Source organism: Platichthys flesus, chromosome 11 (assembly GCF_949316205.1).
Source record: "Platichthys flesus chromosome 11, fPlaFle2.1, whole genome shotgun sequence".
Lineage (NCBI taxonomy): Eukaryota > Metazoa > Chordata > Actinopteri > Pleuronectiformes > Pleuronectidae > Platichthys > Platichthys flesus.
Genome location: NC_084955.1, coordinates 25,688,103 through 25,713,652, shown reverse-complemented (window position 1 = coordinate 25,713,652; position 25,550 = coordinate 25,688,103). Strand labels below are relative to the sequence as shown.

The 25,550-nt window shown below is 45.0% G+C and overlaps 3 protein-coding genes and 1 long non-coding RNA gene across 4 annotated transcripts; 1 reads left to right on the top strand and 3 right to left on the bottom strand.

Moving 5' to 3' along the window:
• Positions 1–499: 499 nt before the first annotated feature.
• snrnp48 (small nuclear ribonucleoprotein 48 (U11/U12)) lies at positions 500–5,001 on the bottom strand. Its single transcript, XM_062399286.1, has 9 exons — positions 4,705–5,001; positions 3,863–3,976; positions 3,689–3,749; positions 3,237–3,317; positions 2,275–2,457; positions 1,985–2,106; positions 1,694–1,797; positions 1,419–1,571; positions 500–1,063 (listed from the first exon to the last, which is right to left on the bottom strand). Exons 1-9 carry the CDS (start codon positions 4,921–4,923, stop codon positions 964–966), a joined length of 1,137 nt encoding a protein of 378 aa, XP_062255270.1. The 5' UTR covers positions 4,924–5,001; the 3' UTR covers positions 500–963.
• A 460-nt stretch (positions 5,002–5,461) lies between these two features.
• Positions 5,462–10,832, top strand: sri (sorcin). The gene is made up of 8 exons (XM_062399287.1): positions 5,462–5,619; positions 8,560–8,598; positions 8,715–8,784; positions 9,089–9,132; positions 9,829–9,976; positions 10,129–10,242; positions 10,401–10,459; positions 10,588–10,832. The coding sequence occupies exons 1-8, from the start codon at positions 5,587–5,589 to the stop codon at positions 10,612–10,614; spliced, it is 534 nt and encodes a 177-aa protein (XP_062255271.1). The 5' UTR covers positions 5,462–5,586; the 3' UTR covers positions 10,615–10,832.
• Positions 10,833–13,134: 2,302 nt separating this feature from the next.
• On the bottom strand, positions 13,135–15,167 carry LOC133965258 (uncharacterized). Its single transcript, XR_009923859.1, has 4 exons — positions 15,057–15,167; positions 14,594–14,693; positions 13,604–13,760; positions 13,135–13,446 (listed from the first exon to the last, which is right to left on the bottom strand). It is a non-coding gene; the product is annotated as an uncharacterized LOC133965258 (long non-coding RNA).
• A 4,534-nt stretch (positions 15,168–19,701) lies between these two features.
• On the bottom strand, positions 19,702–25,099 carry LOC133964657 (uncharacterized). The gene is made up of 11 exons (XM_062398863.1): positions 24,492–25,099; positions 23,745–24,110; positions 22,620–22,985; positions 21,660–22,013; positions 21,513–21,530; positions 21,346–21,409; positions 21,219–21,262; positions 20,761–20,911; positions 20,481–20,594; positions 20,035–20,102; positions 19,702–19,943 (listed from the first exon to the last, which is right to left on the bottom strand). The coding sequence occupies exons 1-11, from the start codon at positions 24,882–24,884 to the stop codon at positions 19,920–19,922; spliced, it is 1,962 nt and encodes a 653-aa protein (XP_062254847.1). The 5' UTR covers positions 24,885–25,099; the 3' UTR covers positions 19,702–19,919.
• Positions 25,100–25,550: the final 451 nt, after the last annotated feature.

Sequence of the window (25,550 nt, the reverse complement as noted above, 5' to 3'; positions counted from 1 at the left end):
ATGTTATATACCGTTATGGGGCTAAGTAAGCAATCAACCCTGCAAATGAACCCTTAGTTGTTCTGAATTGTTCACACAACGTGAGTACAAATACAGAAATCCTGCTCCCAACTAAGCCCAATGTTGCAATATTACAACATTTCTCTAAAAACGTACATAAACTTTTTTTTTTTTTTTAAATCTTTCATTTCTGCATCAAAGGCCTCATACAACATGATCTGAAAGGTCAAATATTTTTTTTTGTAGGTTTTTCTATATTTGGGTCTTACAGGACTGATATGAGCGTGTGTGATTTGGAGCAGTTTGATTCCACTTGAGGGGACGTCGAGCTCTACTGAGTGATTTTCTAGTTGAAATTAATTTAAAAGGTTTGAGGCAGATGTGACAAATGCCTCCTCGCTGCAAACACAACACACACACTATGACGACACGCAGCTTTTTGCAAGAGGCAACAGACGCTGTGGGTCACATGGATCCTACAAACAAACAAACAAAAAAACACACTCTAACTCTTTATTACACATTCACAGAATCAGCTGACAAAGAGAAGCAGCACATGTGAAACTACTGAAATTGAACAACTGCTGATTATTGTTCTGCTGCATCTTTTACACAAATCGCACACTCACATTAAAAAGCAAAATGTCACATGAAAAGATTTCCATTGTTTCACAACGAGTGGTGAAATCCTGTGTAGACACACTGCCAAACAAAGTGACCTTTGACCCCGGGGTCAGCACGGACACTGCTGACCAACATTCCAAGTTTGTCTGTCGTTGGAAACCAATCAGCCAATCAGGAAGAGGCAGGCGGAGTCTGTTTGAGAGTGAAACGCTGAGATTGACGAGCAGCAGAGTTTCTGTGAAGCACACAAACATGTTCATGACCCATTTCAACCTGCAGCGGCCACAGCGACCTTTGTCCTCCTCCGATTGGACGTCTGCTGTCGCTGATGTGGGACTATCACTTCTCCTTCTCCTCTTTCTTCTTTTCCTTCTCCTCTTTCTTCTTCTTCTTCTTCCTCTTTCGGTCGTGGTGGTGCTCACTGGGAGAACGGGAATCCCTGTGGCCCAGAAACAACATATTAATGAAATGGAAAATGAGGAAAATGTATTTTGTCTAAAGAAGTTTGACCAATGAAACGTTACAATCTGATTGATGGTGTTAAAACCTTATTACACAACCTTGAGAAACATAAAGTAATCCAGTCAGGATGAAAGGAAAGAATGGACGACCTTCTCTAGGTCAAAGTGCACTGGATAAAGTTTATTCTGCTCTGGAAGGTTCAGACCGAGTTAAGTTCCTCAGAAGTATTTCAACAGCCGATGTAGTAAGAGCTGCTTGAGTTCTGTAAACGTGCTTCATGGTGGCATCTTGTTAAAGAACCGATACAGAGACAGGATGTTGTGTTGTCCTACCTTTCCCTCTTCTTCTTCTTCTTCCTATTGCTCTCTCCGTCCCGGCTGCGCTCCCGGCTGCGCTCCCGGCTGCGCTCCCGGCTGCGCTCCCGCTTCCTGCTCGGCGAGTGGTGAGACTCCGAGGACGGCGATATCCTTTCATCCAAGGGGCGCCTGACCGACAACAAAAAAAAAAAAAGATCATTCACTAGAAGTTATTCACTTTGCTAAGTCTTCTTCCCGTCAATCAACATCACAGGAAGGTGCTCATCAGGAGGTCAGAGGTCACTTCGTACCTGTGGGAGGAGTGGGCAGAGCGTGTGGTTGACTCCTCCCCCTTGTCCTCTCTCCACTGTCTGGAAAGCTCCCCTGAGTGGACGTTGATGACCTCTCTGATCACCTGCAGCGATGCAACACAGTGAATTCATCTCTTAAACATTAACCCACTGAGACCTAAAGCACTAAATAAAACGACTCAGAGCAAAGAGCTGCAGAGTTCACAGAGTTACCAACGTTCAAAGACCTGGATTTCTCAGATACAGATAATCAGAGAACCAGCTGAACGTGGTCTTGCGTCTCACTCGCACCTCGGTGTAGGACTTCTTGGTGATGTGAACGTTCTTGGCCCGGTAGGACTGACGCCGCCTCTTGTAGTCCCTCATCTCTGCCATCAGCTCCAGGTGAGTCTTCGGTTCGTTCTGTTCCTCAGCTGCACGACAGAGAAAGAAACAAGCCCGTTGACTTCACCTGAGGAACCTTTCCTTCATAAAGGTTTGAAATGAAACTCAAACTGACATTTTAAAGAAGTATTTGTGTGCCAATTCAAATTTTAGTTAAAAAGGTGGACACAGGCTTGAGAGAAGGTGGGAAGTCTCACCCCTCCGGAGTTTGGACACCAAGTCCACGTAGAGATCGTCGTTAGAAGAGGACGCCGCTTCTTTCTGTTTGTTGAGGACGCCGACCACGTGATCGTACAGAGCCAATCGGTCGGCCACAGTGAGATCACACAAAGCTCGCTTGTGGTTCTGAGGCACGTCGACGGGCTGGCCCGAGTACTGACCTGGTGGAGGGTTAACACGCCGAGGGATGATTGAGGGATGTGAACACACACACACACACACACGCACACAAGTCCAAATGCTACTGTTCCCTCATCAACACAAACATTAAACATATCACTTCATCAGTAACCACTGATGACATTGACACATACCCCCCCACCCCCCCCGAACGCTCCAGTGATTTCAGTGTTGTTGTGAATGTGTCTTTTAGTTGCAATGGTTGAGGTAAGGTGCAAGGCAAAGTATTATCCCAACGTGGAGTCCTCTCTAAGATAGAAGTTCAACTTTATGTGTGTGTGTGTTTGTGTGTGTGTTCCCCAGACCTGTGTGTTGAAAGGATATGACATTAAAGGATACTAAACATAATCAGGCAAGCCTGAACCAGAGCAGCAGAACTTTCTAGAGCTCGTCATCTCTCTAATACTCACCCTGTCACTGCAAACACAACACACAACAGACAAATTAAACACACACATTAAAACGCACACGTCAGCAGAAATAAGACATTACACACAGATAACAAACCAGAGAAAACGTATTAGAACAGTTACAGCATCTTATTTAACGGGGTGTGGGGAGCAGTGGATGTGGGTTCAAAGCCTAAACAGCTGAGGAATGAGTGCACAGGTTCAACACAAAATAACCCTCTAGTGACACCTGCTGGTCCTTCACAGCTACTCTCCTCTGCTTCTAATGAAAGGCTGTGGAATCTCTGATCGACTCATCCACACATGAGAGAAGCACGTGTGAAGCAAACAGGTGTGAGATCAGCTGATACCTTGCCAGAAGACTCCTTCCATCTTCATCAGCGGGGCGGCAGACCTCGCCTGCAGGATCACCTGGTGCTGCACGGACTTGTCTGCATGAGGGAAACACCAAGTTGAACATCTCAGAGGCAAGAACTTCCTCTTGACTTGTAGATTTGAATATCTTTGATTGTGATGGAACTTTGTTTTACACTAAAGTCATCGTCGGTACCAGGACAGGAAGTGAAGGGGTGTGGTTATTCTCTTATATTTAATAATATCTTAAATGTCATATTTATCTTTCCTCTCCTTGAGAAAGCAGGAACGTTAAAATACTTTACAGACTCGTAGGATCCCTGTGACCTTTGACCCCTGGCATATAAATCACCTAATCTTTGACAGTGTCTCCAGCGTCGAGGCGTAAACAGAACATTTCATTGAGCTGTTATCTTGCTGCAGTGGGAGTGACGGGACAGTGACTCACCCATTGTGAAGCTTTTGACGCTGCTGTTCTCATAACACACAGACGTGTCGTACATCTCCGCCTGCAGAGCAGAGACCACATCTTACTGTTCTTTAAATCTTTAAGTTGTGCATTAATACACTGGAGCTCAAGGTTCTCCTGCCTGGTATTTGATTGGTCACCACTCTGTCCTACCTGCTCCTCGGCTGAGTAGCCCATCTTCTTGAGGCGGCAGGAGGCTTTGTGCTTCTCCAGAGTTCTGACCGGGACTCTGTGGCCGGGGTCGTACGGACACTGCTCCATGGCCTCCTGAGAAAACACCACAACGGACAGTTGAATGAAATATGTGGGATCATATCTAAACCACATGCTCTTTGTGTGAGTACAGACAGATGTGATGGTTACGACTTTCACAAATGTAAAAATAGGCAAGCTAAATCTCATCCATTGTAATTCATGTTAGGTTATATTAATTTCCTTTATTTTCAATAGTTTCCATGTCATGTGATGCACCAACTCCAAACCAACGCTCCAACACCAGTGGTTCCCAAAGGCCGGGTCCAGCTGCTGCAGGTTCATTAAAAACACAACAGGAAATAATGCAACTTTAAGTGACTCACTCAAACCAATACCCTTCTGAATATTGGGGTCAAATGTCCGTGGCAAAGTTTGTAAAACTCAAAGAGGACAAAGCAGCGTGTACTGGATTTGGGCTCTGATGATGTTTGATATGAACGTTAATGTGAATATTCATATAAATCCGTCAAGCAGAGGTGTTTGTCTCCAGGAGCAGTGACACGTGATCTACTGTGATTCAAGTGGAGCTCGAGGCTTTAATAACAAGTCTGTCGAGGAGCCAACATCAGACCAACTTCCTCTGATGGCTGCTCACACCAGACACACTGAAGGGGAAAGAAGCTGCTGCTGCTGATAGCTTGTAGCTGCTGCTTGTAGCTGCTGCTGCTTGTAGCTTGTAGCTGCTCGGAGCTGCTGCTGCTGCAACAACACAGTTCATGCTAACGCTAGCGGACCATTACCTGCTTGTAGTGCGGTGACCATCCCAGCGATTCGAAGATGTCGTTGAGCTGCTTCTTGCAGTTCTCGGTGAACTCCTCCAGCTCCCGCAGATACTTCACCCGGTCCTGGATCGGCTGCGGGTCCTGGACCGGCTGTGCGTCCTGGACCGGCTCTGGTTCCTGGACTGGCTGCGCATCCTGGACCGGCTGTACGTCCTGGACCGGCTGCGGGTCCGACATCCTGGACAAGACCGATCAAAGAGGAGCTAAGAAGCTAGCTTAATTGCACTGCTGCGACATTCTGCGCGGAATGATGACGTATGCTGGGTGCGATCTTCACCTCCTCCTCACACACATAGTTGCGTATGTGTGTGTGTGTTTGTGTGTGCGTGTTTTTATCACTCTCATATCCTGGACAACATATATCTTCATTGAAATTTAGCCTCAGCTGATCCTCAAGTTTGACTGAAAAACAACTGAAGATGGTGATAGTCTCTCTCTCTCTCTCTGTCTCTCTCTCTCTCTCCATTGTAAGGTTTCGACCTGGTTATGTTATGATTTGTTGATTATAGTATAATTTAGTTGAAAACCTTTCATTCATTCATTTCCCTCTCCCTGTGTTTTGTGAAGCGCTTTCTAACCTGGTTTAATAAAGTTATTACTATGAAGATGATTATGATGTCATCACAGGTGGAAGAAGACCCGCCCTCCCTCTGCTTCTGATTGGCTTAACGTGAGGCGCATTCCCTTGTCCAGCCAATCAAAATGCTTCCCCTCTCTAAGCCAATCCGAGGCGGTGTATGGCCCCGGCAGTGAACCCATGAGCACCGTGTTTGTTAGTCGCAGGAAGCAGGAGGACGCGACCCGTCGAGTTGGTACCAGCTTCTTCACCTCTCAGCGGACATGAACCCGTGCTTAGGAGGAAACGTAGCGTCGGTAAGAACCCGTGAAGCGGAGCAAAGGGCGGAGACTTCCGGCCTCAGGGCGGAAGTGACTCATTAGACAACAAACCGCAGTTTCAGGCTTTAAATGAATTCCATCTGTTTTTAATGCAGCGGTGGAAAGTACCTGTCAAAGTACTCTACTCAGGTACTGGGTTGTATTCTGATTACTCTCCTCCGCTGCCACTTTATACTTTACTTTATGACTTCAGTCTCTTATCACTTTATTATGGAGCTTATCTTTATATGATTGTGGTAAAACAAAGTGTTTTCTCGTTGGAACTGCTGAGTAGACCATTCAGGGTTCTCCTCCTCCCCATAGAACCTTCTCTGGTTCCTGCTAGAACCTGGTTTAAATGGTTCTGTTGCTGTGTTATTACTGCTATTATTTAATTATGATATGCAGTATCAATATATTCCTCAGTATGTCATCACCAGCATTCTTTCAACACCAGGATCAGCACTTCCTCTATTTATCTATCTCTACAACCTTTTCAAGGGTCACACCTAGAACCGCCTGTTGTGAATGGTTTCCTCTGATGTCAGGTTGCAACAGGGTGTGTGTGTGTGTGTGTGTGTGTGTGTGTGTGTGTGTGTGTGTGTGTGTGTGTGTGTGTGTGTGTGTGTGTGTGTGTGTGTGTGTGTGTGTGTGTGTGTGTGTGTGTGTGTGTGTGTGTGTGTGTGTGTGTGTGTGGGGGGGGGGAATAATCTGCTCCTCATATGTCCCAGGTGTTCTGTGGAGGGGGGTGGGGGGGTGTCAGGTCGACAGTTGGGTTATTAGTGAAGTGGTTAGAACACACTCTACAGGTTGCGACACAAACACCTGAGGCTCTTTGATTTCAGGTCATGATACAATGAGTGTGTGGGACGGTTTGCTCCTCTTCTTCACCGAGGCCACGTAGAGTCGTGTTCACTGAAGTCGTGCTTCTGGGTCTTTGTGACATATCTTGTGAAAAAGCTGCTTCTTTCAAGTCTGTAGATCAGCTGCATACTCGCATAAGAATATGAATTAGCTATAGGTAGAGTAAGTCAAGTTTACTAAGAGGTTTGTAACATATATTAAACTTTGTTTCTTTTCATAAAACAACCTCAAAGCTCTCTACAATAGAGAAATGACATGTACTGAAGGCTTCACATGACCATAAACTGTAGTAGAATTAATATCACTCAGCATAATAATAATAATCATAAGAAGAAGAAATAGAAATCCAAACCGCTCCAATATCTTTTTAACCTCACTATCACCACAAATTGTATTCCTGAAATTTGGAAAGTCGCTTACGTCCTTCCCCTTTTGAAAGGAGGGGACCCTACTTGCTTGAATAATTATCGACCCATCTCCAAGTTGTCCATCCTGTCAAAGGTCCTTGAAGGTCTAGTAAACAATCAGTTGAAAGATTTTCTCCATACTAACAACATTCTCTCCCCATACCAATCCGGCTTTAGGAAACAACACAGCACAACTACAGCCTCACTCAAACTCACTAATGATATAATAGACTGGCTGGATCAAAAGAAAGTGTGCACAGCTCTCTTTGTTGACCTTTCTAAGGCCTTTGACACAGTGGATCATTCCATTCTGAAGCAACGCCTGCTTGATATAGGTTTATCTGAGCAGGCTATTGGCTGGTTTAATAATTATCTGTCTAATAGAAAACAATGTGTTTGTTTTGAAGGCAGCTCATCCACACTGCTAAATGTCTCTACTGGTGTGCCACAGGGCTCAGTTCTTGGCCCGATTCTGTTTGTTATTTATGTAAATACATTGGGCAGTAACGTCCCAAATGCCAAATTTCATTTTTATGCTGATGACACAGTTATATACTGTTGTGGCACCACTCTTGCCGAAGCCCTTGGCAACTTACAAATTGCTTTTAACCTTGTGGAAAATCAGCTCATTGAACTTAGACTTGTCTTGAATGCCGCCAAAACCAGACTGATGATATTTTCCAATGGCAGAAAAGTGCCTGTGTCTCCACCCAGCATTTTGTCATTGCAAGGGTATGAAATTGAACTTGTGAACTGTTACAAGTATCTCGGCATTTTAATTGATGATCGACTTTCTTTTAAACCACATGTAGAAAATCTGGTAAAAATATTAAGAGTGAAACTGGGATTCTTCTTCCGTCACAAATCTTGTTTTTCTTTTTTTTACCAGAAAAAAGTTGATTGCTACCACTTTCCTCCCTGTACTTGATTACAGTGATCTCTTATATATGAATGCCCCAGCAAACTGTCTGCGTTCTCTAGACACTGTATATCATGGTGCCTTAAGGTTTGTCACTGGTTGTAAAGCCCTCACTCACCGCTGCATCTTATACGCTCGAGTTGAGTGGCCATCTCTGGCAGCACGCCGCCTTATACATTGGCATATTTTTTTTTTTTTTTTTTTTTTTTTTTTTTTATTTATAAAGCTATCTTGGGTCTGCTCCCCCACTACTTATGTAAATACATCTTTAAATCCCAGAGCAATTACTGCTTACGTTCAAATGAGCTTTATTTATTAATTATGCCCAAAGTACACACTGAATTTGGTAAGCACTGTTTTAAGTTCGCTGCACCTGCTGCTTGGAATGTACTGCAAAAAACCCTAAAGTTAAAGGAGCTCATAAACCTTGACACTTTGAAGACTCGTGTGAGAGAAATTGGAGCGGCTTCATACCACACTTGTTCTTGTTTTGGTGGGAATCCGGAGCTTTAGTCCTGTTGCCTTATCTTAAGGGAACAGGGAACTTATCTTGTTTGATCTGTGTTATGTGATTTGTGTGTGTCTTGTGACTGTTTGACATTTTGTATGCTGCTGTCTTGGCCAGGCTTCCCTTGCAAAAGAGGTCATTGTATCTCAACGGGACCGACCTGGTTAAATAAAGGCAAATAAATAAAAATAATAAGAAATGCAGTTAACACTAAACCTCTGGTCACTCTCTCTCAACAGGATCCGCTCTATGGATATTTTTCAGCTGTTGCAGGGCAGGTAAGCTTCTCCAGATATTCACCTTATTATTACTGAGCCTGATAATTGAGCATGACGTAGATTCATTCATTTCATTCACGCTGTGTTTGTCTCCTCTTGTTTTTCCTGATCAACAGGATGCACAGATCTCATCTGACGAGCTGCAGCGCTGCCTCACGCAGTCGGGCATCTCTGGCTCATATCAGCGTAAGAACCACTAAACACTTGATTCTCCACGCCTGCGACAGGCCGTGACCAGAGGGGTTATGAGTTCGGGTTGTTTACTTGTCCGTCCCATTCTGGTGAATCTCAGGGAAACCTTGAGGGAGTTTCTTCATATTTGGTAGAAACATCCCAAACGGTTTAGATTGTGATGGTTGGAGGTCAAGGGTCAAGTCGATTTATCACATTTCTCTCATTTCTCTCGGACTCAAAATGACCTGATTTGGTGAAGGTCACTGTGACCTCACCAACTTGGTCTGTGCTGACGATGCGTGTTCTTGTTTTACAGCCTTCAGCATGGAGACCTGCCGGCTGATGATCAGCATGCTGGATGTATCCTCCACTCATCAACCAGACCTAGTGACCTAGTGACCTAATTTACTGGAAGTGTTAATGACTGACCTGTTGATGAGCTTCATGGGCTCTGTCCTGACCTCAAAGCTTCATGCAGGTGTATCTGCTGGTTTCCAGTCCGCGTCCAGCCCCCATGAGGTGGGCTCACTGGTCATAGACACAGTGTTGTTGCTGTTTGAGGCTTTCACTTCATCATCATGATAGTAACTTACACCTTCATCGGCAGGTGCACAACTTCGGTGCAAGATGATCTGTTTGTGTGCAAAGCCAAAATCATTCTCCCCCACTTCCTGTCAAATCCTCCACCCATTACAATCACACCCCCCTGAGGTAGTTATTTATTTTATTGACACAAATACAACAATTGTGTCCAAGCAACATAAAAAGCATTCATATACATATTAGTAGAACCAGACTAAAAGATATCAAGAGGTGATACATCATCATTCATCCTAGAAAACTCACTGCTGCTGTCGTGTCCAAACTTCTCACTGTGCAAACTCACCAGATCTGTGAAGGACACATCGGGTGTTTTCAGTGTTTCTCTCCTCATGAAGGTGTTTTACATGGAAATGAGGAAAATTGTGCAAAGTTCAAAAGACCGAACTCTGTGGTAAAGGGAGCAATGATTCTGGAGAGGTGTGTGTTGGATCCTTGACTGACGCTGTGTCTCAGAGGGACATGTCCGGCACCATGGGCTTTGCTGAGTTCAAGGAGCTGTGGCAGTCTCTGAACCAATGGAAGACGGTCTTTGTCTCATACGACCAGGACCGCAGTGGAACAATGGAGGGCCAGGAGCTGCAGCAGGCCATTGCCAACTTTGGTTTGTAAAAATGTACTTTCACAGGAAAAAAGTAGTAAATTTACAAGAACAAAACATATTTAAAGGTATAAAGTCTGGATTTTACAGTAATAAAATCATAATGCAAGAAAAAATGTGACAAGAGTGTGAAGTGGAGCGTTGTTTGTGTGCAGGTTACAGATTGAGCCCTCAGGCCCTGAACATCATCATGAAGCGCTACAGCTTGAACGGCAGGATCACCTTCGACGAGTTCCTGAGCTGCTGCATCAGACTGCGCATCCTGACGGGTGAGGGGCCGAGGAAACCAAAACCCTCTGCTAACGTTTGATAAATGCAGCTGATCTGTGTTCAGATTTATGTAAATTAACACGTGGTGAAGCCTCCGCCGTCGCCACAAGGCTCAGAATCTGGAACAAATCCTGATCAATGTGGTTTTATTTTCCAGATCAGTTCAAAAGAAGAGACGCAACCCAAAGTGGCAGCGCCTCGTTTCAGTACGATGACGTAGGTCTCAGAGATTCTGCACACACACACACACACACACACATACACACAACCACACACACGCACCCACAAAACATCAGTTGTGTGTTTATATCATGGAATAACGCTGTGTGTTTCTCTGTCTCCAGTTCATCCAGGTCACCATGAGCGTCTGAAGAGGAAACAAAGCAGAAACATCCAATTCTCACCTTAACTGCACGTGATCGTTATATGGACTCTGCTGTCTTTTACTTTTTATTATTACTCTTGTATTAACAAGATTAAGATGTCACTGTAACATTCCATTTCATTATGAACGTTAAACCTGTCTCTGCCTTCACCTCATTAACTGTGCATGTGATCATGTGTGAAGTGAATAAACATGTAGCGTGTCTACCAGGTGTTTGACAGTCTCTTCTTCTCATTTTGAACTTTGACAAATCACAGATGAAGAAAAGGATCAGACAGGATTTCCTCACGTGAGGAACATGAGCAGAGCGTGACTCTCTCAGGATGAAGCAGAGACACCACGAGCTGCTGTGAGGATCTGAGTTCTGGACAGAATTCATCTCAGCTGCTCGTATGCCGTCCACTTCTCTGCGCTGGCTGCTTCAGAATTCATTTTAATAGCCTTTCATTGGTTTATAAAGTCCTTGGTCTTGCCTATTTATCAGATCTGCCTTCATCACATGATCCCTGTTGAAGGTCTTCTGTTTGTGGCTTTTAAATTATAATATAAGTGAGAACAAATACCCACAGTGAGACATCTTGTTCTCCCTGCAGACCTGTGTGTAACTCCAGACCGTCTTTTGGGCTATTAACTAAATTAATAATGTCATTTGAAAATCTCTATTAATATGTTTGACTGTTTATTGTTAATTTTTTAATTCAACATTTTTTACTGTAAAACATGTAAATAAACTCAGTCGACTGTAAAACTCTTCAAACACAAAGACCTTCCAAAGCCAGTAAACACCTTCACACCAGCGCCATCTTCAGGTGATCAATAGCTTAGCATGTTCACCAGCCTCACTCAAGATTCAAGATTCAAGATTGTTTATTGGGAACAGGGACAATGATGGTCTTCTTGAGACATGGTGGGACTACAGACTGGAGCAGTGACAGGTTGAAGATGTCTGTGAACACATCCGCCAGCTGATCTGCACACACCTTGAGAGCTCGGCCAGGGATCCCATCAGGTCCAGGTGCCTTGCGTGTGTTGATCCGGTTGAGGGATTTCCACACGTCTGCCCTGGATATGAGGGGGGGGCAGCGGTCCTCCTGGGCCTCTTCGATCTCCGCAGCAGGGGAGTTACTCTCAAAGCATAAAAAGTGTTCCGATCCTCTGGGAGAGATGAAGACACTACATCAGCACTGCTGGTCTTGGCTTTGTAGTCTGTGATGGTTCTCAGTCCGGCCCACACGTTCCTAGTGTTGGAACCCTTGTAATGGGACTCCACTTTGTCCCTGTAGAGTCTCTTCGCACTGCTAATAGCACTCCGGAGCGCGTACCTGGATTTCTTGTATTCCTCCAGATCCCCCGAGATGAAGGCAGCAGTCCGTGCTTTGAGTTTAGCACGGACGTCACCATTAATCCAGGGCTTCTGGTTGGGAAATGTTTTTACTGTAATCCTGGGTACGACGTCATCGATGCATTTGCTGATGTAGCAGATGACGCGTCCGTGTACGTGTTGATGTCATCATCCTGGAACACGCACCACTCCGTTGTGCTGAAGCAGTCCTGAAGAGCCGAGTCTGATTGATCGGTCCACTGCAGAATGGTCCCAGTCACTCATCCTCCTGTTTGTGAGTCAGTTGAACTTTATTTTCTTTATTCAACTCAAAGCTGTGAAAGAGGTTTTGGTCTTTCTTCTCCAGGTCAGAAGGATCTGGTTGGTCTGCTGTCCCTTCCAGACCTTCCTTTAAGACTTCCTGTTTGATGTTGTCACATGTTTCCTGTTGTGTTCATGTTAGTTCTGCTTCCTGCTCTTGTGTGTTTTCCCGTCTTGAAGACGAGTCTCATTCTGGCTTCTACCTTGAGGAGACGTTTCCTGTCACCTGTAAGCCTGGTTGTCTTTAACCAAAGTCTCTGATATGGTTAAATACTGGTTCCTTCAGAATAACTCATTAAAGATCATCACTCAAATAAAGAGACTTGATTTGTTTGACAGCATCAGAGCAGCCATCCAGAGCCACAGCTGATTTCACCTGTTTATAGATATTAGCACTCAACACATGTTATAGAAAATGACCCAGGACCACTTCCCTGACCCACAACACATCCTCCCACAAAGTGTGCTGGAACTCCTTCCTGTGGCTTCTGCGTATTCTTGCTCAACGAGCAGATTAATGGACGTGATCGACTGTTGATATTTGATTTGTCAGCTGTACAGAAGTTGTTCATGTTTCAAGTTGCTGTGGAACAGAGTGAAGGTGTTTCTCCTCATGTGACGACCTCAAATCAGCTGCTCTTCACCTCTGAGGTCGTTTCTCAAATCACTTGTGAACATAAGACTCTAATTGACGACCGATTATTTATTTTTACCTCACAAACGCAGAGCAGAAGATGTTGTTGGTGCTGGTAACGTGTCTGACCCGTGGTTTTCTTGATGGATATTAAATATACAACTTTAAATACGCTTCACATTAACTATGTTCTTATGAAAAGAATGAACACCACACAAACTGCTCTGGGATTTTACTTTTAATGAAGTCCCTGAAGCCTGGTTACAAACAGATCACATCTTATGGGCAGTTTGTCTCAGCTCCATATATCTATTTGAAAAACTGGGTGAGAGCTTCTAGAATCTGCTGCTTCAGGGTATCATCAGCCAACACCAGAGAATGCAGTTCGTCAAAATCTGTCCACGGAAGGTTTCTCAGGACGAGCCTGAGATGATAATAAAGATCCTGCTTCTTCTCATCACTGAGGTTCTTCAAGACCTGAGGCAGCGGTTTGAAATCATCCTTGCTTTGCAAGAGGCCCACCACTCCTCCAACCGCTCCACCTGTAAGGAGGAAGGGGAAGAATAGTTTAAACATGCAAAATGATGAAAGAGATGAAATTGATGAGTCCAAGAGTCGCTCTCATCTCAAATGTGATGAGGGTAAATATATTTAGATGAGTAAGAGGAGCTGATGTGTTTTTTCTTAACGACTACTTACTCATAAGAAGACCAACAGGACCCAAAGCCAACGCTCCAGCAAAGGCCAATAGTCCAGCTTTCTCCACGGCACCAAGTTGACCTGGCACTTTAGTGTTGATTGGCTCATCAGGGAATAAATAACATAACAGCCGTATGATTTCATCAACTGGATCCATCTATGAAGCAGATTGAGAGTTTCAGGAGACGACACAGAATCTAAACATGTGATTCAAAACAATCAGTCAAGAAATAACAGAGTTTCAGGGTCAGTTAAAGAAGGAATTCAAAATAAGTGGTAATATTCAGATAATAAATTCTAAATGTATAAGAAAAAGTTAGAGCTGAAACCAGAAGATCAGTCTGTCTCCTCAGTTAAAATGAGAAATTTGCAGCATCTTCAGTTAGTAAAAGTTTCACTAATAAGAAAAAACATATTTTTGACTTCACTAATAGTACTAGTACCAACACTACTACAGAGAACATGATGCTGCTGAATTCTGTGAACTATTTGAGTCGCTTGAACGAAACCAACATGAGTTGAGCTCCTCAGCCAAAGTTCCAGTCGAAGCTCCAGAGGAACCCAGAGTTCTTCTCTGGGTTCCTCTGTCATTACATTCATGGAGGACTATTTTTTATGTGAGTTGATTGGAGTTATTAAGATCACTGCTCTCAGACGTTACTGAGAGAAGGTGAGTGAGATTTGGAAATTCCTGAAACAACAGTCTTGTTGACAGACAAGTTAAACAATCTGATTCTAACCTGTGTTGAATGTAGAATACAACTTTACCAAATTCAAATAATGAGTGAGTTCAGCCACATTCAGACTTTACCTGATATATCACTGTCACTTCAGTGAGAGGAGCCACAGCAGAATCTCTCTTTAGAGAAGAGCCCTGATCCAACATGTCCTATCTACACTACATGTGTGTCTGTGTGTCATGTCCACTGCCTCCTCATAGTTAACGTACATTTACCATGAAAGCATTTTACAGGAGATCACAGGAATTACCTTCAGTGGAGAAGTCGATCAGATTGGAGCTGGAGACGGAGACACAGCTCAGGGTCAAACCAACAGTGAGACTGGGAGTCGCCTGAGAAACATCTGACACCTGTCAAATAGATACCAAGGAAAACTAAACTGAACATGAACCATGAACCATGAACATAAAGGACACCAGAGATGAGATTAGATTCAACTTTATTGTCATTGCACAGAGTGAAAGTACTAGGACAACGAAATGCAGTTTAGCATCCGAACAGAGGTGCAAAAAAAGATGTAACAGTTGTTGTAGAAAAATGTACTAAGCATGGTTGACAAACTATTTTGTATTTAGATAGAAAGCATTTGAAGCCTTGTCAAGAGACTTTTATGACTTGTATTTACATGCACCAAATTGTTTATGACTTGAGCTGCTTTAGGGCCGGTACTGTTTATGAGGTGAACACAGTGAGACCTTTTGCGACTTAATTACCCGTCAAAGGAAGGACTGTATGTCGTCTTATCACCTGAGGAAACACATATGAATCAGCTGTTAATGTTTTCGATTCCTCTCCTTCCCCCACCTGGAACCTATCACCGTGGTGCAGAGTTCAGCTGGCTGACAGCTGCAGGGAAGAAGCTGTTCCTGAACCTGTTGGTCCGGGAACGGAGGACCCTGTAGCGCCTCCCAGAGGGGAGGAGGACAAACTGGGGTGTGAGCTGTCCTTGACGATGCTGTGAGCCCTCAGCAGACATCTCTTGCTCTGGAAAGCCTCAATGAGGGGGAGTGAGGAGCCGGTGATGAGTTTGGCAGATTTCACCAACCTCTGCAGTGACTTCCGGTCCACAACAGAGCAGCTGGTGAGGATTCTCTCGATGGTGCAGCGGGAGATGGGCCTTCTTCAGTTTCCTCAGGAAGAAGAGATGTTGGTGTGATTTCTTGACCAGGGTTGAGGTGTTGAGGGTCCAAGAGAGGTCCTCAGAGATGTGGACGCCCAGGAACTTGAAGCTGGCGACACGCTATGGATGGGGGGGGGGTTGTGCCACCTTTCTTCCTGAAGTCCACAATGAGCTCTTTGGTCTTCTTGGTGTTGAGAGCCAGGTTGTTGTCGCCGCACCACGCCGCCAGGTGCTGGACCTCTTCTCTGTAGGCCGACTCATCGTTGTTGCTGATGAGGCCAATCAACGTAGTATCATCTGCAAACTTGACAAAGGTGTTAGAACCATGTACAGTAGTGCAGTCATAGGTGAAGAGGGAGTAGAGGAGAGGACTCAGCACACAGCCTTGAGGCACGCCGGTGTTCAGGATGAGGGTTGAGGAGGTTTGGTTCTCTAACCTGACAGACTGGGGTCTGTTGGATAGGAAGTCCAGTATCCAGTTGCAGAGGGAACTGGATACTGGATACTTGGTCACAGAGTTTCGTGATCTGTTTTGAGGGGATGATGGTGTTGAAAGCTGAACTGAAGTCTATGAACAGAATTCTCAAATAAGAGTTGTTATTGACCAGGTGAGAAAGTGAGGAGCCGAGGAGATGACATCCTCCGTACTCCTGTTCTAGCGGTAGGCAAATTAGAAGGGGTCCAGTGTGGGTGGTAGACAGGTTCTGAGCTGGGTCTTTCTTCTCCAGGTCAGAAGGATGTAGAGTTGAGAGGCACTTAAGCCTGAAACATGCTTCTGCGACTGCGTCTGCGTCTTTTCACGCCGCTGTGGTGCAAGACTCGTTTTCATTCATGCTTCCCCAACCGTTGCGCGTCTTACAAAGCAATTCCGCGCCAGAACACTAGGCGGAGTAATGCTTTTTGTCGAGACGACCTTAGAGACGCCTTCTTTCTTCTTCGTCGATTGTTTATTTACATAGCCACTGCGGCTCCTCGTAGCCTTTTTCTGGCGGACAAATCCGCCAGTCAATGACAGGTTATACAAGTGATCATACTATCGGATAACTTCTGCCAAGTGCTCTTCTATTTGGTCCATATTCGTTCTTCTAAATCTTCCGTGATTTCTGCCGGTATAATGGGCATGAAACCGGAAATGCAGCTCCAGAAGGGATGTAGAGCAGACCAATCACAGCCTTGCGGGCTGAGTGAGCTTGCGGAGCTTTGCCGTAAATTTGAGAAAAGGGGGTCGACACCCGTCAGCACGTAAGGAGGGATACATAAGCACGTAAGGGACCCGGAAGGGCTCTTGCGCTTACGGGCCCGTGAAAACGCAGAAGCATGTTTCAGGCTTTACATTGAATATAAGCATTTAATCAGATAAACCATTTTCACAGAAATGCAGGTAAAACTAGGGCTACGTTGCAGCACTAACGGGCCCGAGCACAGGTGATTTCAAGTCTGTTGCGGTCGGTGAAGAAAGAGCGTTCGATGACCAAACGCTCGTCTCTGTGTTACATGCGTTTGGGCACTGCAGCAAGGATAAACACCTCACTTTCTGTAGCCAGCAGGTGGTGCTATCGTTTTAAATCATGGTGTCTTTGTAGATGTCATCAGGTCGCGACTCTTGTGTTACATGTCGGGTTTGGACTGGATTGGACCAAATATGTCCAAGATACAGAAGCTCATGTTTTCATGGAGTGTAATCAAACTTTGACGCCACGCCAAGGTCACACCGTGAGACAAGAAATCGATCTTTTAATAACTTTCCATCTCCATCTTGTTGTGATGACACTCAACTAAATTTCACGTTGATCTGATGAAAGCTCTACAACAAGTACATCAAAGTAAAAGTGTGGAATATGGCCAAAATGGCTACCAAATCCAAAATGGCGGGCTTCCTGTGTGGTTTAGCATATCTGTCCAAGAGACTTATTTCTTTGTCATGAAAAGACACATGTCCCTATTGATTTTTGTAGATGTAGACCAATCGTAGTGCCGCGGCTGCCCTTTAGGGAGCGCTAGTCAGTTATTTTGACACGCCCATTCCTTAAAAGTATCTGTACATCTTCCGGGGTGGGCCGTGGATACACACATGTAGTTTGAGGGAGCTGGACCCATGAACACGGAAGTTACAGCAATTTGTGTGTCGTGGCGTGTTGAACTTTGATGACACGCCATTAATAATCCGCATGATGAAAAGTCACAGTATCGTAAGCCTAATAAAGATCCTGCTTCTTCTCATCACTGAGCTTCTTCAAGACCTGAGGCAGCGGTTTCAAATCATCCTTGCTCTGCAAGAGGCCCACCACTCCTCCAACCGCTCCACCTGTATGGAGGAAGGGGACGAATAGTTAGTTCAAACATGCAAAATGAGGAAAGAGAGGATATTGATGAGTCGCTCTCATCTCAAATGTGATGGGGGTAAATATTATCAGACGAGTAAGAGGAGCTGTTGTGTTTTTTCTTAACTGCTACTTACCCACAAGAGCACCAGGAAGACCAAAGACAATCGCTCCAACAGTGGCACATGATCCAATCGTCACCCCGGCACCAAGTGAACTTTGCAGTGTAGTGTTGATTGGCTCATTAGGGAATAAATAACATAACAGCCGTATGATTTCATCAACTTGATCCATCTGTGAAGCAGATTGAGAGTTTGAGGAGACGATACAGAATCTAAACGTGTGATTCAAAACAATCAGACAATAAATAACAGAGTTTCAGGGTCAGTTAAAGAAGGAATTCAAAATCAAGTGGTAATATTCAGATAATAAAGTTAGAGCTGAAACCAGTAGATCAGTCTGTCTCCTCAGTTAAAATGAGAAATGTGCAGCATCTTAAGTTATTAAAAGTTTCACTAATAAGAAAATACTTCAGGTTTGTCTCATCAGCTCCACACGATCAGAGAGTCTTTAGTTTCTCTAGAGACAAATAACGAGCTCACTCTCTGAATGTCTTCACTACGAGTACTAGTACCAACACTACTACAGAGTACATGGTGCTGCTGAAGAACTACTGTTTTATGTGAATTGATTAGAGTTATTTAGATCACTGTTCTCAGACGTTACTGAGAGAATGTGAGGAAGATTTAGAAATTCACAAAACAACAGGCTTCACACCGCAAGTTAGAGGAGGAGGAGGAGGAAGAGGAGCAGGAGGAGGAGGAGGAGGAGGAGGAGGAAGAGGAGGAGGTGGAGGGGCAGGAGCAGGCGATACGTCGTCTGGAACATGCGAAACGATCTAATTCTAATCTGTGTTGTTCAGATGAGGTGTTGCATTCACTTATCTCTGAAAATCCGATGAACCGTTTGGTTCGCTGCCTCCACTGCCAAGGACAAGGGCAGACTGCAGCGGATCATTCGGTCAGCTGAGAAGGTCATCGGCTGTGACCTGCCGGCTCTCCAAGACCTGTTCCACTCCAGGACCAGAAAGAGAGCAGGCAAGATCATCGCTGATCCTTCCCATCCCGGTCACCACCTGTTCCAGAGACTTCCATCTGGGAAAAGGTTCCGGGCCGTCAGGACTAAAACCTCGCGTCACCTGAACAGCTTTTTCCCCATGGCAGTGGGGCTCACAAACAAGCCCCCCCCATCACACTGACTCTGCTGACCCCCCCCCCCCCCCACCCTCGCACATAATTTATAACACTACATTATTGGCACTACCACCAATCTTTGCACCTTAAAACCGCACACAACACATTTACTGTATATATTATTTTTTCGATATTGTTGTTTTTTATATTGATGTTTATATTGCTCTATATTGTTGTTTTTATATTGTTGTTTGTAAAGTGCACCAACCACACCAAGGCAATTTCCTGTATGTGAAAATATACAAGGCAATAAAAAGAATTCTGATTCTGATTCTGATTCTGATTATAACAATATAATAACGTTTTATAAATACTGCACAACATGATTATGAATAGTACATATTATGAATTTTATGGGGATATGATAGATAAAGTGAATATAGTGCAGCAGTTACACGTACTGAACAAGTGTAACTTCATCAAAACACTAGATTACAATAATCTCAGAAAAACAGAACCTTTGATTTTTTTCAAGTGAATGCAATATGTTTCCGTAGTGTTGCACGTATAATACAACTTGTTGTATTGAAAACACAATCGTGTTGGGGGGGGGGGGGGGGGGGGGGGGTTCTTCTTTAGCCCCCTAATGCACAGTGGTTTTTCACTCAAACATCTCATTCCATCAGATTCAAAGAGCGACGAAGAAACAGGAGAAGTTTGCAGAACTGTAGTTTTAATATGAGATGTAACAATTTTACAGAATGTTTTTTAATTTGATTTGAAAGAACAGGTTTAACACAACAGTGACACAATTCAAACTTCAGGCATGAACAGGAAGAAGCCTCAGGTTGAACGTTTCTGCTCCTTCCCGGCTCCGCTGCCGTTAAAGAAATAGAATCAAGGTTTAAAAATGTTTCCTTCAGCTCAGCTCCCACTTGATTCTCAGATTATGGCTGATGTCAAGAACTGAAAAGAGAGAAAAATAAAACAACGTGTTAAAAACACAAGTAACCTTCAGTATCTTAACATTTAAAAGGATGAATCCAAACTTTGTCACCTGCTTGAAGGAGAAGCTGGCGACCTGGCAGTCACATGGCAGATTCAGCAGGTGGGCCTTGAAACGACCTGAAACACAAAATATTCTGTTGGCAAATATAAAAGTGGAATCTGGATTTTTAAACCAAAAGTGGTCACAAACTTCCTGTTTCAGCCAATGATGGAAAACACCAAAGTATATAGAGTGAGTCAGGGGAAAATATTTGCATCTAGGCCTCTGTTGATGTGCAAAGGCCTTTACTCTCAGTACTTAAAGTCCATATTTACATGAAAGTACACATTTACTAACATAACTTTGACTTCTCCTCGAGCCCTCTTGTCTTTACTAAACGTCTCCTCCACCACTGACGTCCTCCCTGATCCCTGTTGTGCTGCCCAGTCCTTCGTCCTTGTCCTTCACGCTCCAGGTGTCTGTGTGGACGACCTCCTCTACCTGCTGATATTTACCTCTGAGGATCTGGAGCCTCGTGAGGAGCGCCACGTACTCATCGTAGTCGATCCCACCTCGGGAGCCGTGCTCGCGCCACAGAGTTTGAAAAGTTCCATCGTCTAAACTGAAGTCTGAGTGAGAAGAGAAACCACGTGATTAACTCAGGCAGTTGTCTCATCTTCATTCTATCTTCAGCTTCACACATTTTGTATATCTTTTCTGATTTAATGACAGAATTGAGACCTGTGAAAAGATAAATGCTGATTTGTGTATTTTGTGTGTTAGGTGTGTATTTACCGTGAACAGACAGAGCTCTCTTCATTTGGGTTTGAGTGACGGAGGAGGGGCTCCTGCTCTCGTAGCTCTCCACGTACTCCCTCCTGATAATGGCCACATAATGCTCCAGCTTGAAGAGCTCCAGCACATCCAGGTCTCCAGTGTGGTCCGACTGAATGTGCTGTTAAAGAGCTCAACTGAATGGAAATCCTATCATCACGATTCCCTCTTGTGGGACGATACTCTGAATAAAACACGAAGACACGACCACATCATGGTCTAAACTGCTGGTTTACGTGAATAATTCAGTGTGATAAGCCGCCACCAGGGGGCAATTGAGACACTTTGGCTTCACTTTTCCCGGAGCCGTCATGTGGTGGATCTTTCTTTACCGTCTGTGGTCGGTGCAGCCTCTAAAGGACGCAGCCCCTGAGTTGAGACTCAGCTCATGAGAAAAGAGAGAAGGGTCCAAAGGATACATCCATGAGCGTCAACAGCAGACGGGCCGTCTTCAGACTCAAGGCTAGAATGAGGAGGAACGGATCGAGTTTCAACATTTGTCATTCACATGAGATAAGAGTCAGAATTAGTGGGAAGAAAACGAACATTTGCCACGAACAGTGAAGCCGCCAGCATTCAGCTTAGTGAGAACGGCTTCTGCGTTCAGCGTCTGTCGGGAACAAGTGTCACACAAGACTGTAAGTCTGACTTTCAACTCTGTGGTGAAATACAGAGAATACACACACAAGGTTTTATCTAAACAACACACATACCTCAGACCTGCTGTCTTCCTGTAACAGAAGAGAAAGGGAAGATGCCAGGTGAATATAGATCTAGCGATGCAGCATTTAGATAATGTTCTGATTGAAAACTGTATTTTGTACTGAACAGAATTCTTTGATCAATAGCCCGGGACTTACTGATATACACCTTTCCTCTGGGAATAAGTTGCACTGCAGCTCAGCCGGCCAGGAAACGCCGTAACTGCTCATCAGCCCCTCACAGCCCCGTTTGGCTCGCTCACAGAAAGACCTGCAGGGCCGCTGCACTTCCCCAGCCACACACTGGGGGGCGTACACTCTACACAGGAAGAGGCGTATGTCCACCGAGCACACGGTTTGCACTATGGAGTTGAAGAAGGACATCTTCATGACGGCTTCTCTTTGACTCGTGTGCCCGAGCAGGTTGGGGATGATGGTCTGGTTGTAGGACAGACCCTCACACATCGGTATGGTGATGGGCTCACAGATCCCCCCACTGCTGCTCACTCCATACTGCAACAACACACAGGTGCACACTGGGAGTTGTATTCACCACTGCTGCCAAATCATGTTTTAGTAACGACAATAATAATAATCAGGATCCATTACGAGTGACGGGTGATAAAACATTAACTTCAACTTCCAGCTGCTTCTTCTGAAATGGAACCTTTTTGTTGATATAGTGTTGTGATATATTGTAGTTTGTGTCTTTTATGTTTGTATATCGTGTTTCAGCTTTTACAGGAAGATCCACAAGAGACGTTCCTACCACAACTAAGGATTGTGGGTAGTTTGTTTGTTTGTTTGTTAGATAGATAGATAGATAGATAGATAGATAGATAGATAGATAGATAGATAGATAGTTAGTTAATTAGTTAGTTAGTTAGTTAGTCAGTTAGATAGTTAGTTAATTAGTTGGTTAGTTAGTTAGTTAGTTGGATAGATAGATAGATAGATAGATAGATAGATAGTTAGTTAGTCAGTTAGTTAATTAGTTAGGCAGATTCCTGGTCATGTTCAATAAAACAACACTTTGAATGATCCCACAGAGATTACCCCCCCCCCCCCCCCCCCCCGTTAGGGACACATCAGGATCTAACCCTAACCCAGCAGACTCACGTGTTCACAGGACTCCATAGTAAACGCTTCACAACCGAGCTTCTCAGGCCACGTGAAGCCGAACCGGTTCATCAGGGACTCACAGCCGGACCGGGCCTGCTCACAGAGCGTCCTGCAGGGGGGGCGGACCTTCCCGGCCACACACTCCGGGGTGTAGACGGAGCACAGGAAAGGCTTCAGATGAGGGGAGCACTTCACTTTCACCAGTGGATGAAAGCGTTGTAGTTCCAAATCTGCCTCCGTCTGGGTTTTGTGGCCGAACACATTTGGCAGCGCAGTGTCGGTGTAAGGGAGGTCGCTGCAGAGAGGCACGGTGATCGTCTGACAGGTGGCGAGGGGGGTTTGGCCATCGACGCCGTCTTGACCCTGGATGTACGAACACAAACGCAAATCAGGGCATCATCAACTATTGTGTCACTCCTGTAGTTGTCATTTCTCACAGGTGCACCTTCATTCTGTTACTGCATCGCTTCCATGACCTTTAAAACTGTAACTTTGACCAGGATGTGTCCGTCCAGCATTCATCTGTGTGACACCAGCTCTTTATTCAAGAGCAGGACACATTCACCTTCAGGTTGTGTAATGTGTTCACTTCAGCCCCTGATTGTGCGTTGCTTGGCTCTGCTTGTGCTCAAACTCTGCGCCTACACACAGGTCTCCTGCGCTCCAGCTTGAAACGTGTGTCCTTGTACTTTTTCCTCTGCATTCAGATTTTTTGTCCAATGACATCGTCAGGATTTCCCAACCAATAGAATATCTGTCAGGTAATAACTTTTTGAGTGCAGGAAATCTGAGTGCAAGCGCACAGTTTGAGCACAAGCAGAGCAAATCCAAGTGAAACCACATCATAACCAGAGTCGTGGTTCTGTCCAGTGAGCACGAAGCTGTCAGCACAAAACCTGAGTGAGCACACAACGTCCAGTTTAATAACCTCTGTCTTTATGAATTTCTGGAAACACTCAGTGAGTCATGGTGAGGTTTCTGTTTGAAAAGAGAACGATTCCACTGCGTCCATACAGAGCCCAGTGTGGGATCAGTAGCGTCACAGTAACAGGAAGCTGGATCAGAGCATCCTCAGTAAACATCCCTTTGGTCACATGTTCGGGTCAAAGAGGTCAGACTTACGTGTTCACAGGAATCTGTCGTCATTTTGTCACAGCTGAATTTTTCAGGCCACACGAAGTCAAACTTGTTCATCAGGGACTCGCAGCCGGAGCGGGCCTGCTCACAGTCCGTCCTGCAGGGAGGCCGAGCTTTCCCTGCCACACACTGAGGAGTGTAGAGGGAGCAGAGGAAGGGCTTCAGACGAGGGGAGCAGCCCACCCGCACCAGGGGAAAAAACTGATGAACTTCCAGGTTTGCCTCCTCCTGGGTTCTGTGGCCAAGAAGATTGGGCAATATGGTTTCTGTGTAGAGTAAGTCTGAGCAGAAGGTGGAGCTGATGGTCTGACATGTTGCCGGGGGAGTTGGACTAACCCTTGGCTGCAGACCCTGGAAGAACAGAAACAGAAATTAAACATTTCCACAAAATATAAATTCTTATTTCTGCAGTTCTCACAACGGTCCCATTGACCTGCGCTGGTCCAAGTGGCTCTGTGAGTTCCATATGACCTGCATGGTGTGAACTTTAAGATTCAGGGTATTTGATTATCTTTCCCAAAGAGGTTGTTTTCCCCCCGGTTTCATTTGTGTGTTGGTTGCTCTGTTTGTAACCAAGTTTACACAAAAACTACAAATCGAGTTAATGAGCAAATGAGCGGTAAACATCCTCTCATTTAAATATCAGCAACAAAACAAAAAAGGACGTTTCACCTTTGAAGACTCTTCAAACAGGGATATACCCCCTCGATACACCCACTGTGTGACCCTCACCTGCACACAGCTGGACTCTGGGAGAGCTTCACACCGGAGCCTCGTCGGCCAGGACAAGCGCTTGGCTCTGATGGCAGAGTCACAGTCGGTCTTGACCTTCTCACAGAGAGCTCGGCATGGCTTCAGCCGGCTGTCGTCTGCTGAGCTGCATTCTGGCACAGCCACGCGACACATCAGTGTGGCGACTGCTGGTGAACAGGCCGTCTCCACGATCTGACCAATCTGCTGCAGGCTGTAGCCTGGGACTCCAGTCGGGTGGAGGGTGGTGGTGTATCCGACTCCTTGACAGAAGCTGGCTGTCACCGGCTTGCAGTTCGGCCTGTCATCTCTGCCGCCGTGTGCCTGCTGAGGGGACAGCAGCAGTCCCACAACCACCAGGATGAAACACTTCATAGCTTCTGGGAACCTCAGACACTGTGCTGCTCAGCTTCACAAAGCCTCAGGCATCTGTTCTGCTCCCTGGAGGTGGAGTATGAGTCTGCGAATGGAGTTTCTACAAACGTGGAACTGATTTCGGACCACTGGGGGGCCACATGCCAACAAGATGCTGGACACAAAATGAGGCCCAAACTGGTCTCAGAGCAGCCGCCCTATTCTGAGGAATTCAGAGCAAGGGATCCTGAGCTGTGTACGAGGCTCAACATCTGGTTGTGATCATGTGTTTTCTGTAGAACCTTGGGGGGGAGAAGAACTTGTTGCATAAATCTGGAACAATGACTCTGACTTCTGGAAGGAAGGACCTTCAGCACTGAAGCCTTGTTTGTTGCATGTTTCTGTAACACCAGTCTCTCCCGTTGTCTGGAACTTGGATTTTCAAAACAGAAAAGTGGATTATTTCACACAAGCTGATGTAAGACTGCATTGAAACACAATGTGTTGACACACTCGACCAATCAAGAGACAGGATCAGAAACATGAACACATGAAGAAATCATCAGTGTGATGAGAACCTGAAATGACAGAAACCATCTTCAACAACAACTAGATGTTTCTAGTAAAACCTGCTCTGAGCGTTTAAATCACACAAAGGTATTGTAAATAAAATGACCCTGATGTCAT

Bases quoted from the DNA above. Each gene is read 5' to 3' on its own strand.
- snrnp48 (XM_062399286.1), bottom strand. From the start codon at position 4,923: ATGTCGGACCCGCAGCCGGTCCAGGACGTACAGCCGGTCCAGGATGCG. The intron at 2,458-3,236 runs GTATCAGCTGAT...ACCCTCCACCAG, and splicing joins GGAAGGAGTCTTCTGGCAAG to GTCAGTACTCGGGCCAGCCC. The intron at 1,064-1,418 runs GTAGGACAACAC...TCTGGGCCACAG, and splicing joins AAGAAGAAGAAGAGGGAAAG to GGATTCCCGTTCTCCCAGTG.
- sri (XM_062399287.1), top strand. From the start codon at position 5,587: ATGAACCCGTGCTTAGGAGGAAACGTAGCGTCG. The intron at 5,620-8,559 runs GTAAGAACCCGT...CTCTCTCAACAG, and splicing joins TAGGAGGAAACGTAGCGTCG to GATCCGCTCTATGGATATTT. The intron at 8,785-9,088 runs GTAAGAACCACT...CTTGTTTTACAG, and splicing joins CATCTCTGGCTCATATCAGC to CCTTCAGCATGGAGACCTGC.
- LOC133964657 (XM_062398863.1), bottom strand. From the start codon at position 24,884: ATGAAGTGTTTCATCCTGGTGGTTGTGGGACTGCTGCTGTCCCCTCAG. The intron at 24,111-24,491 runs GTGAGGGTCACA...CTGTTCTTCCAG, and splicing joins CAGAGTCCAGCTGTGTGCAG to GGTCTGCAGCCAAGGGTTAG. The intron at 22,014-22,619 runs GTGAGTCTGCTG...GTGTTGTTGCAG, and splicing joins CTATGGAGTCCTGTGAACAC to TATGGAGTGAGCAGCAGTGG.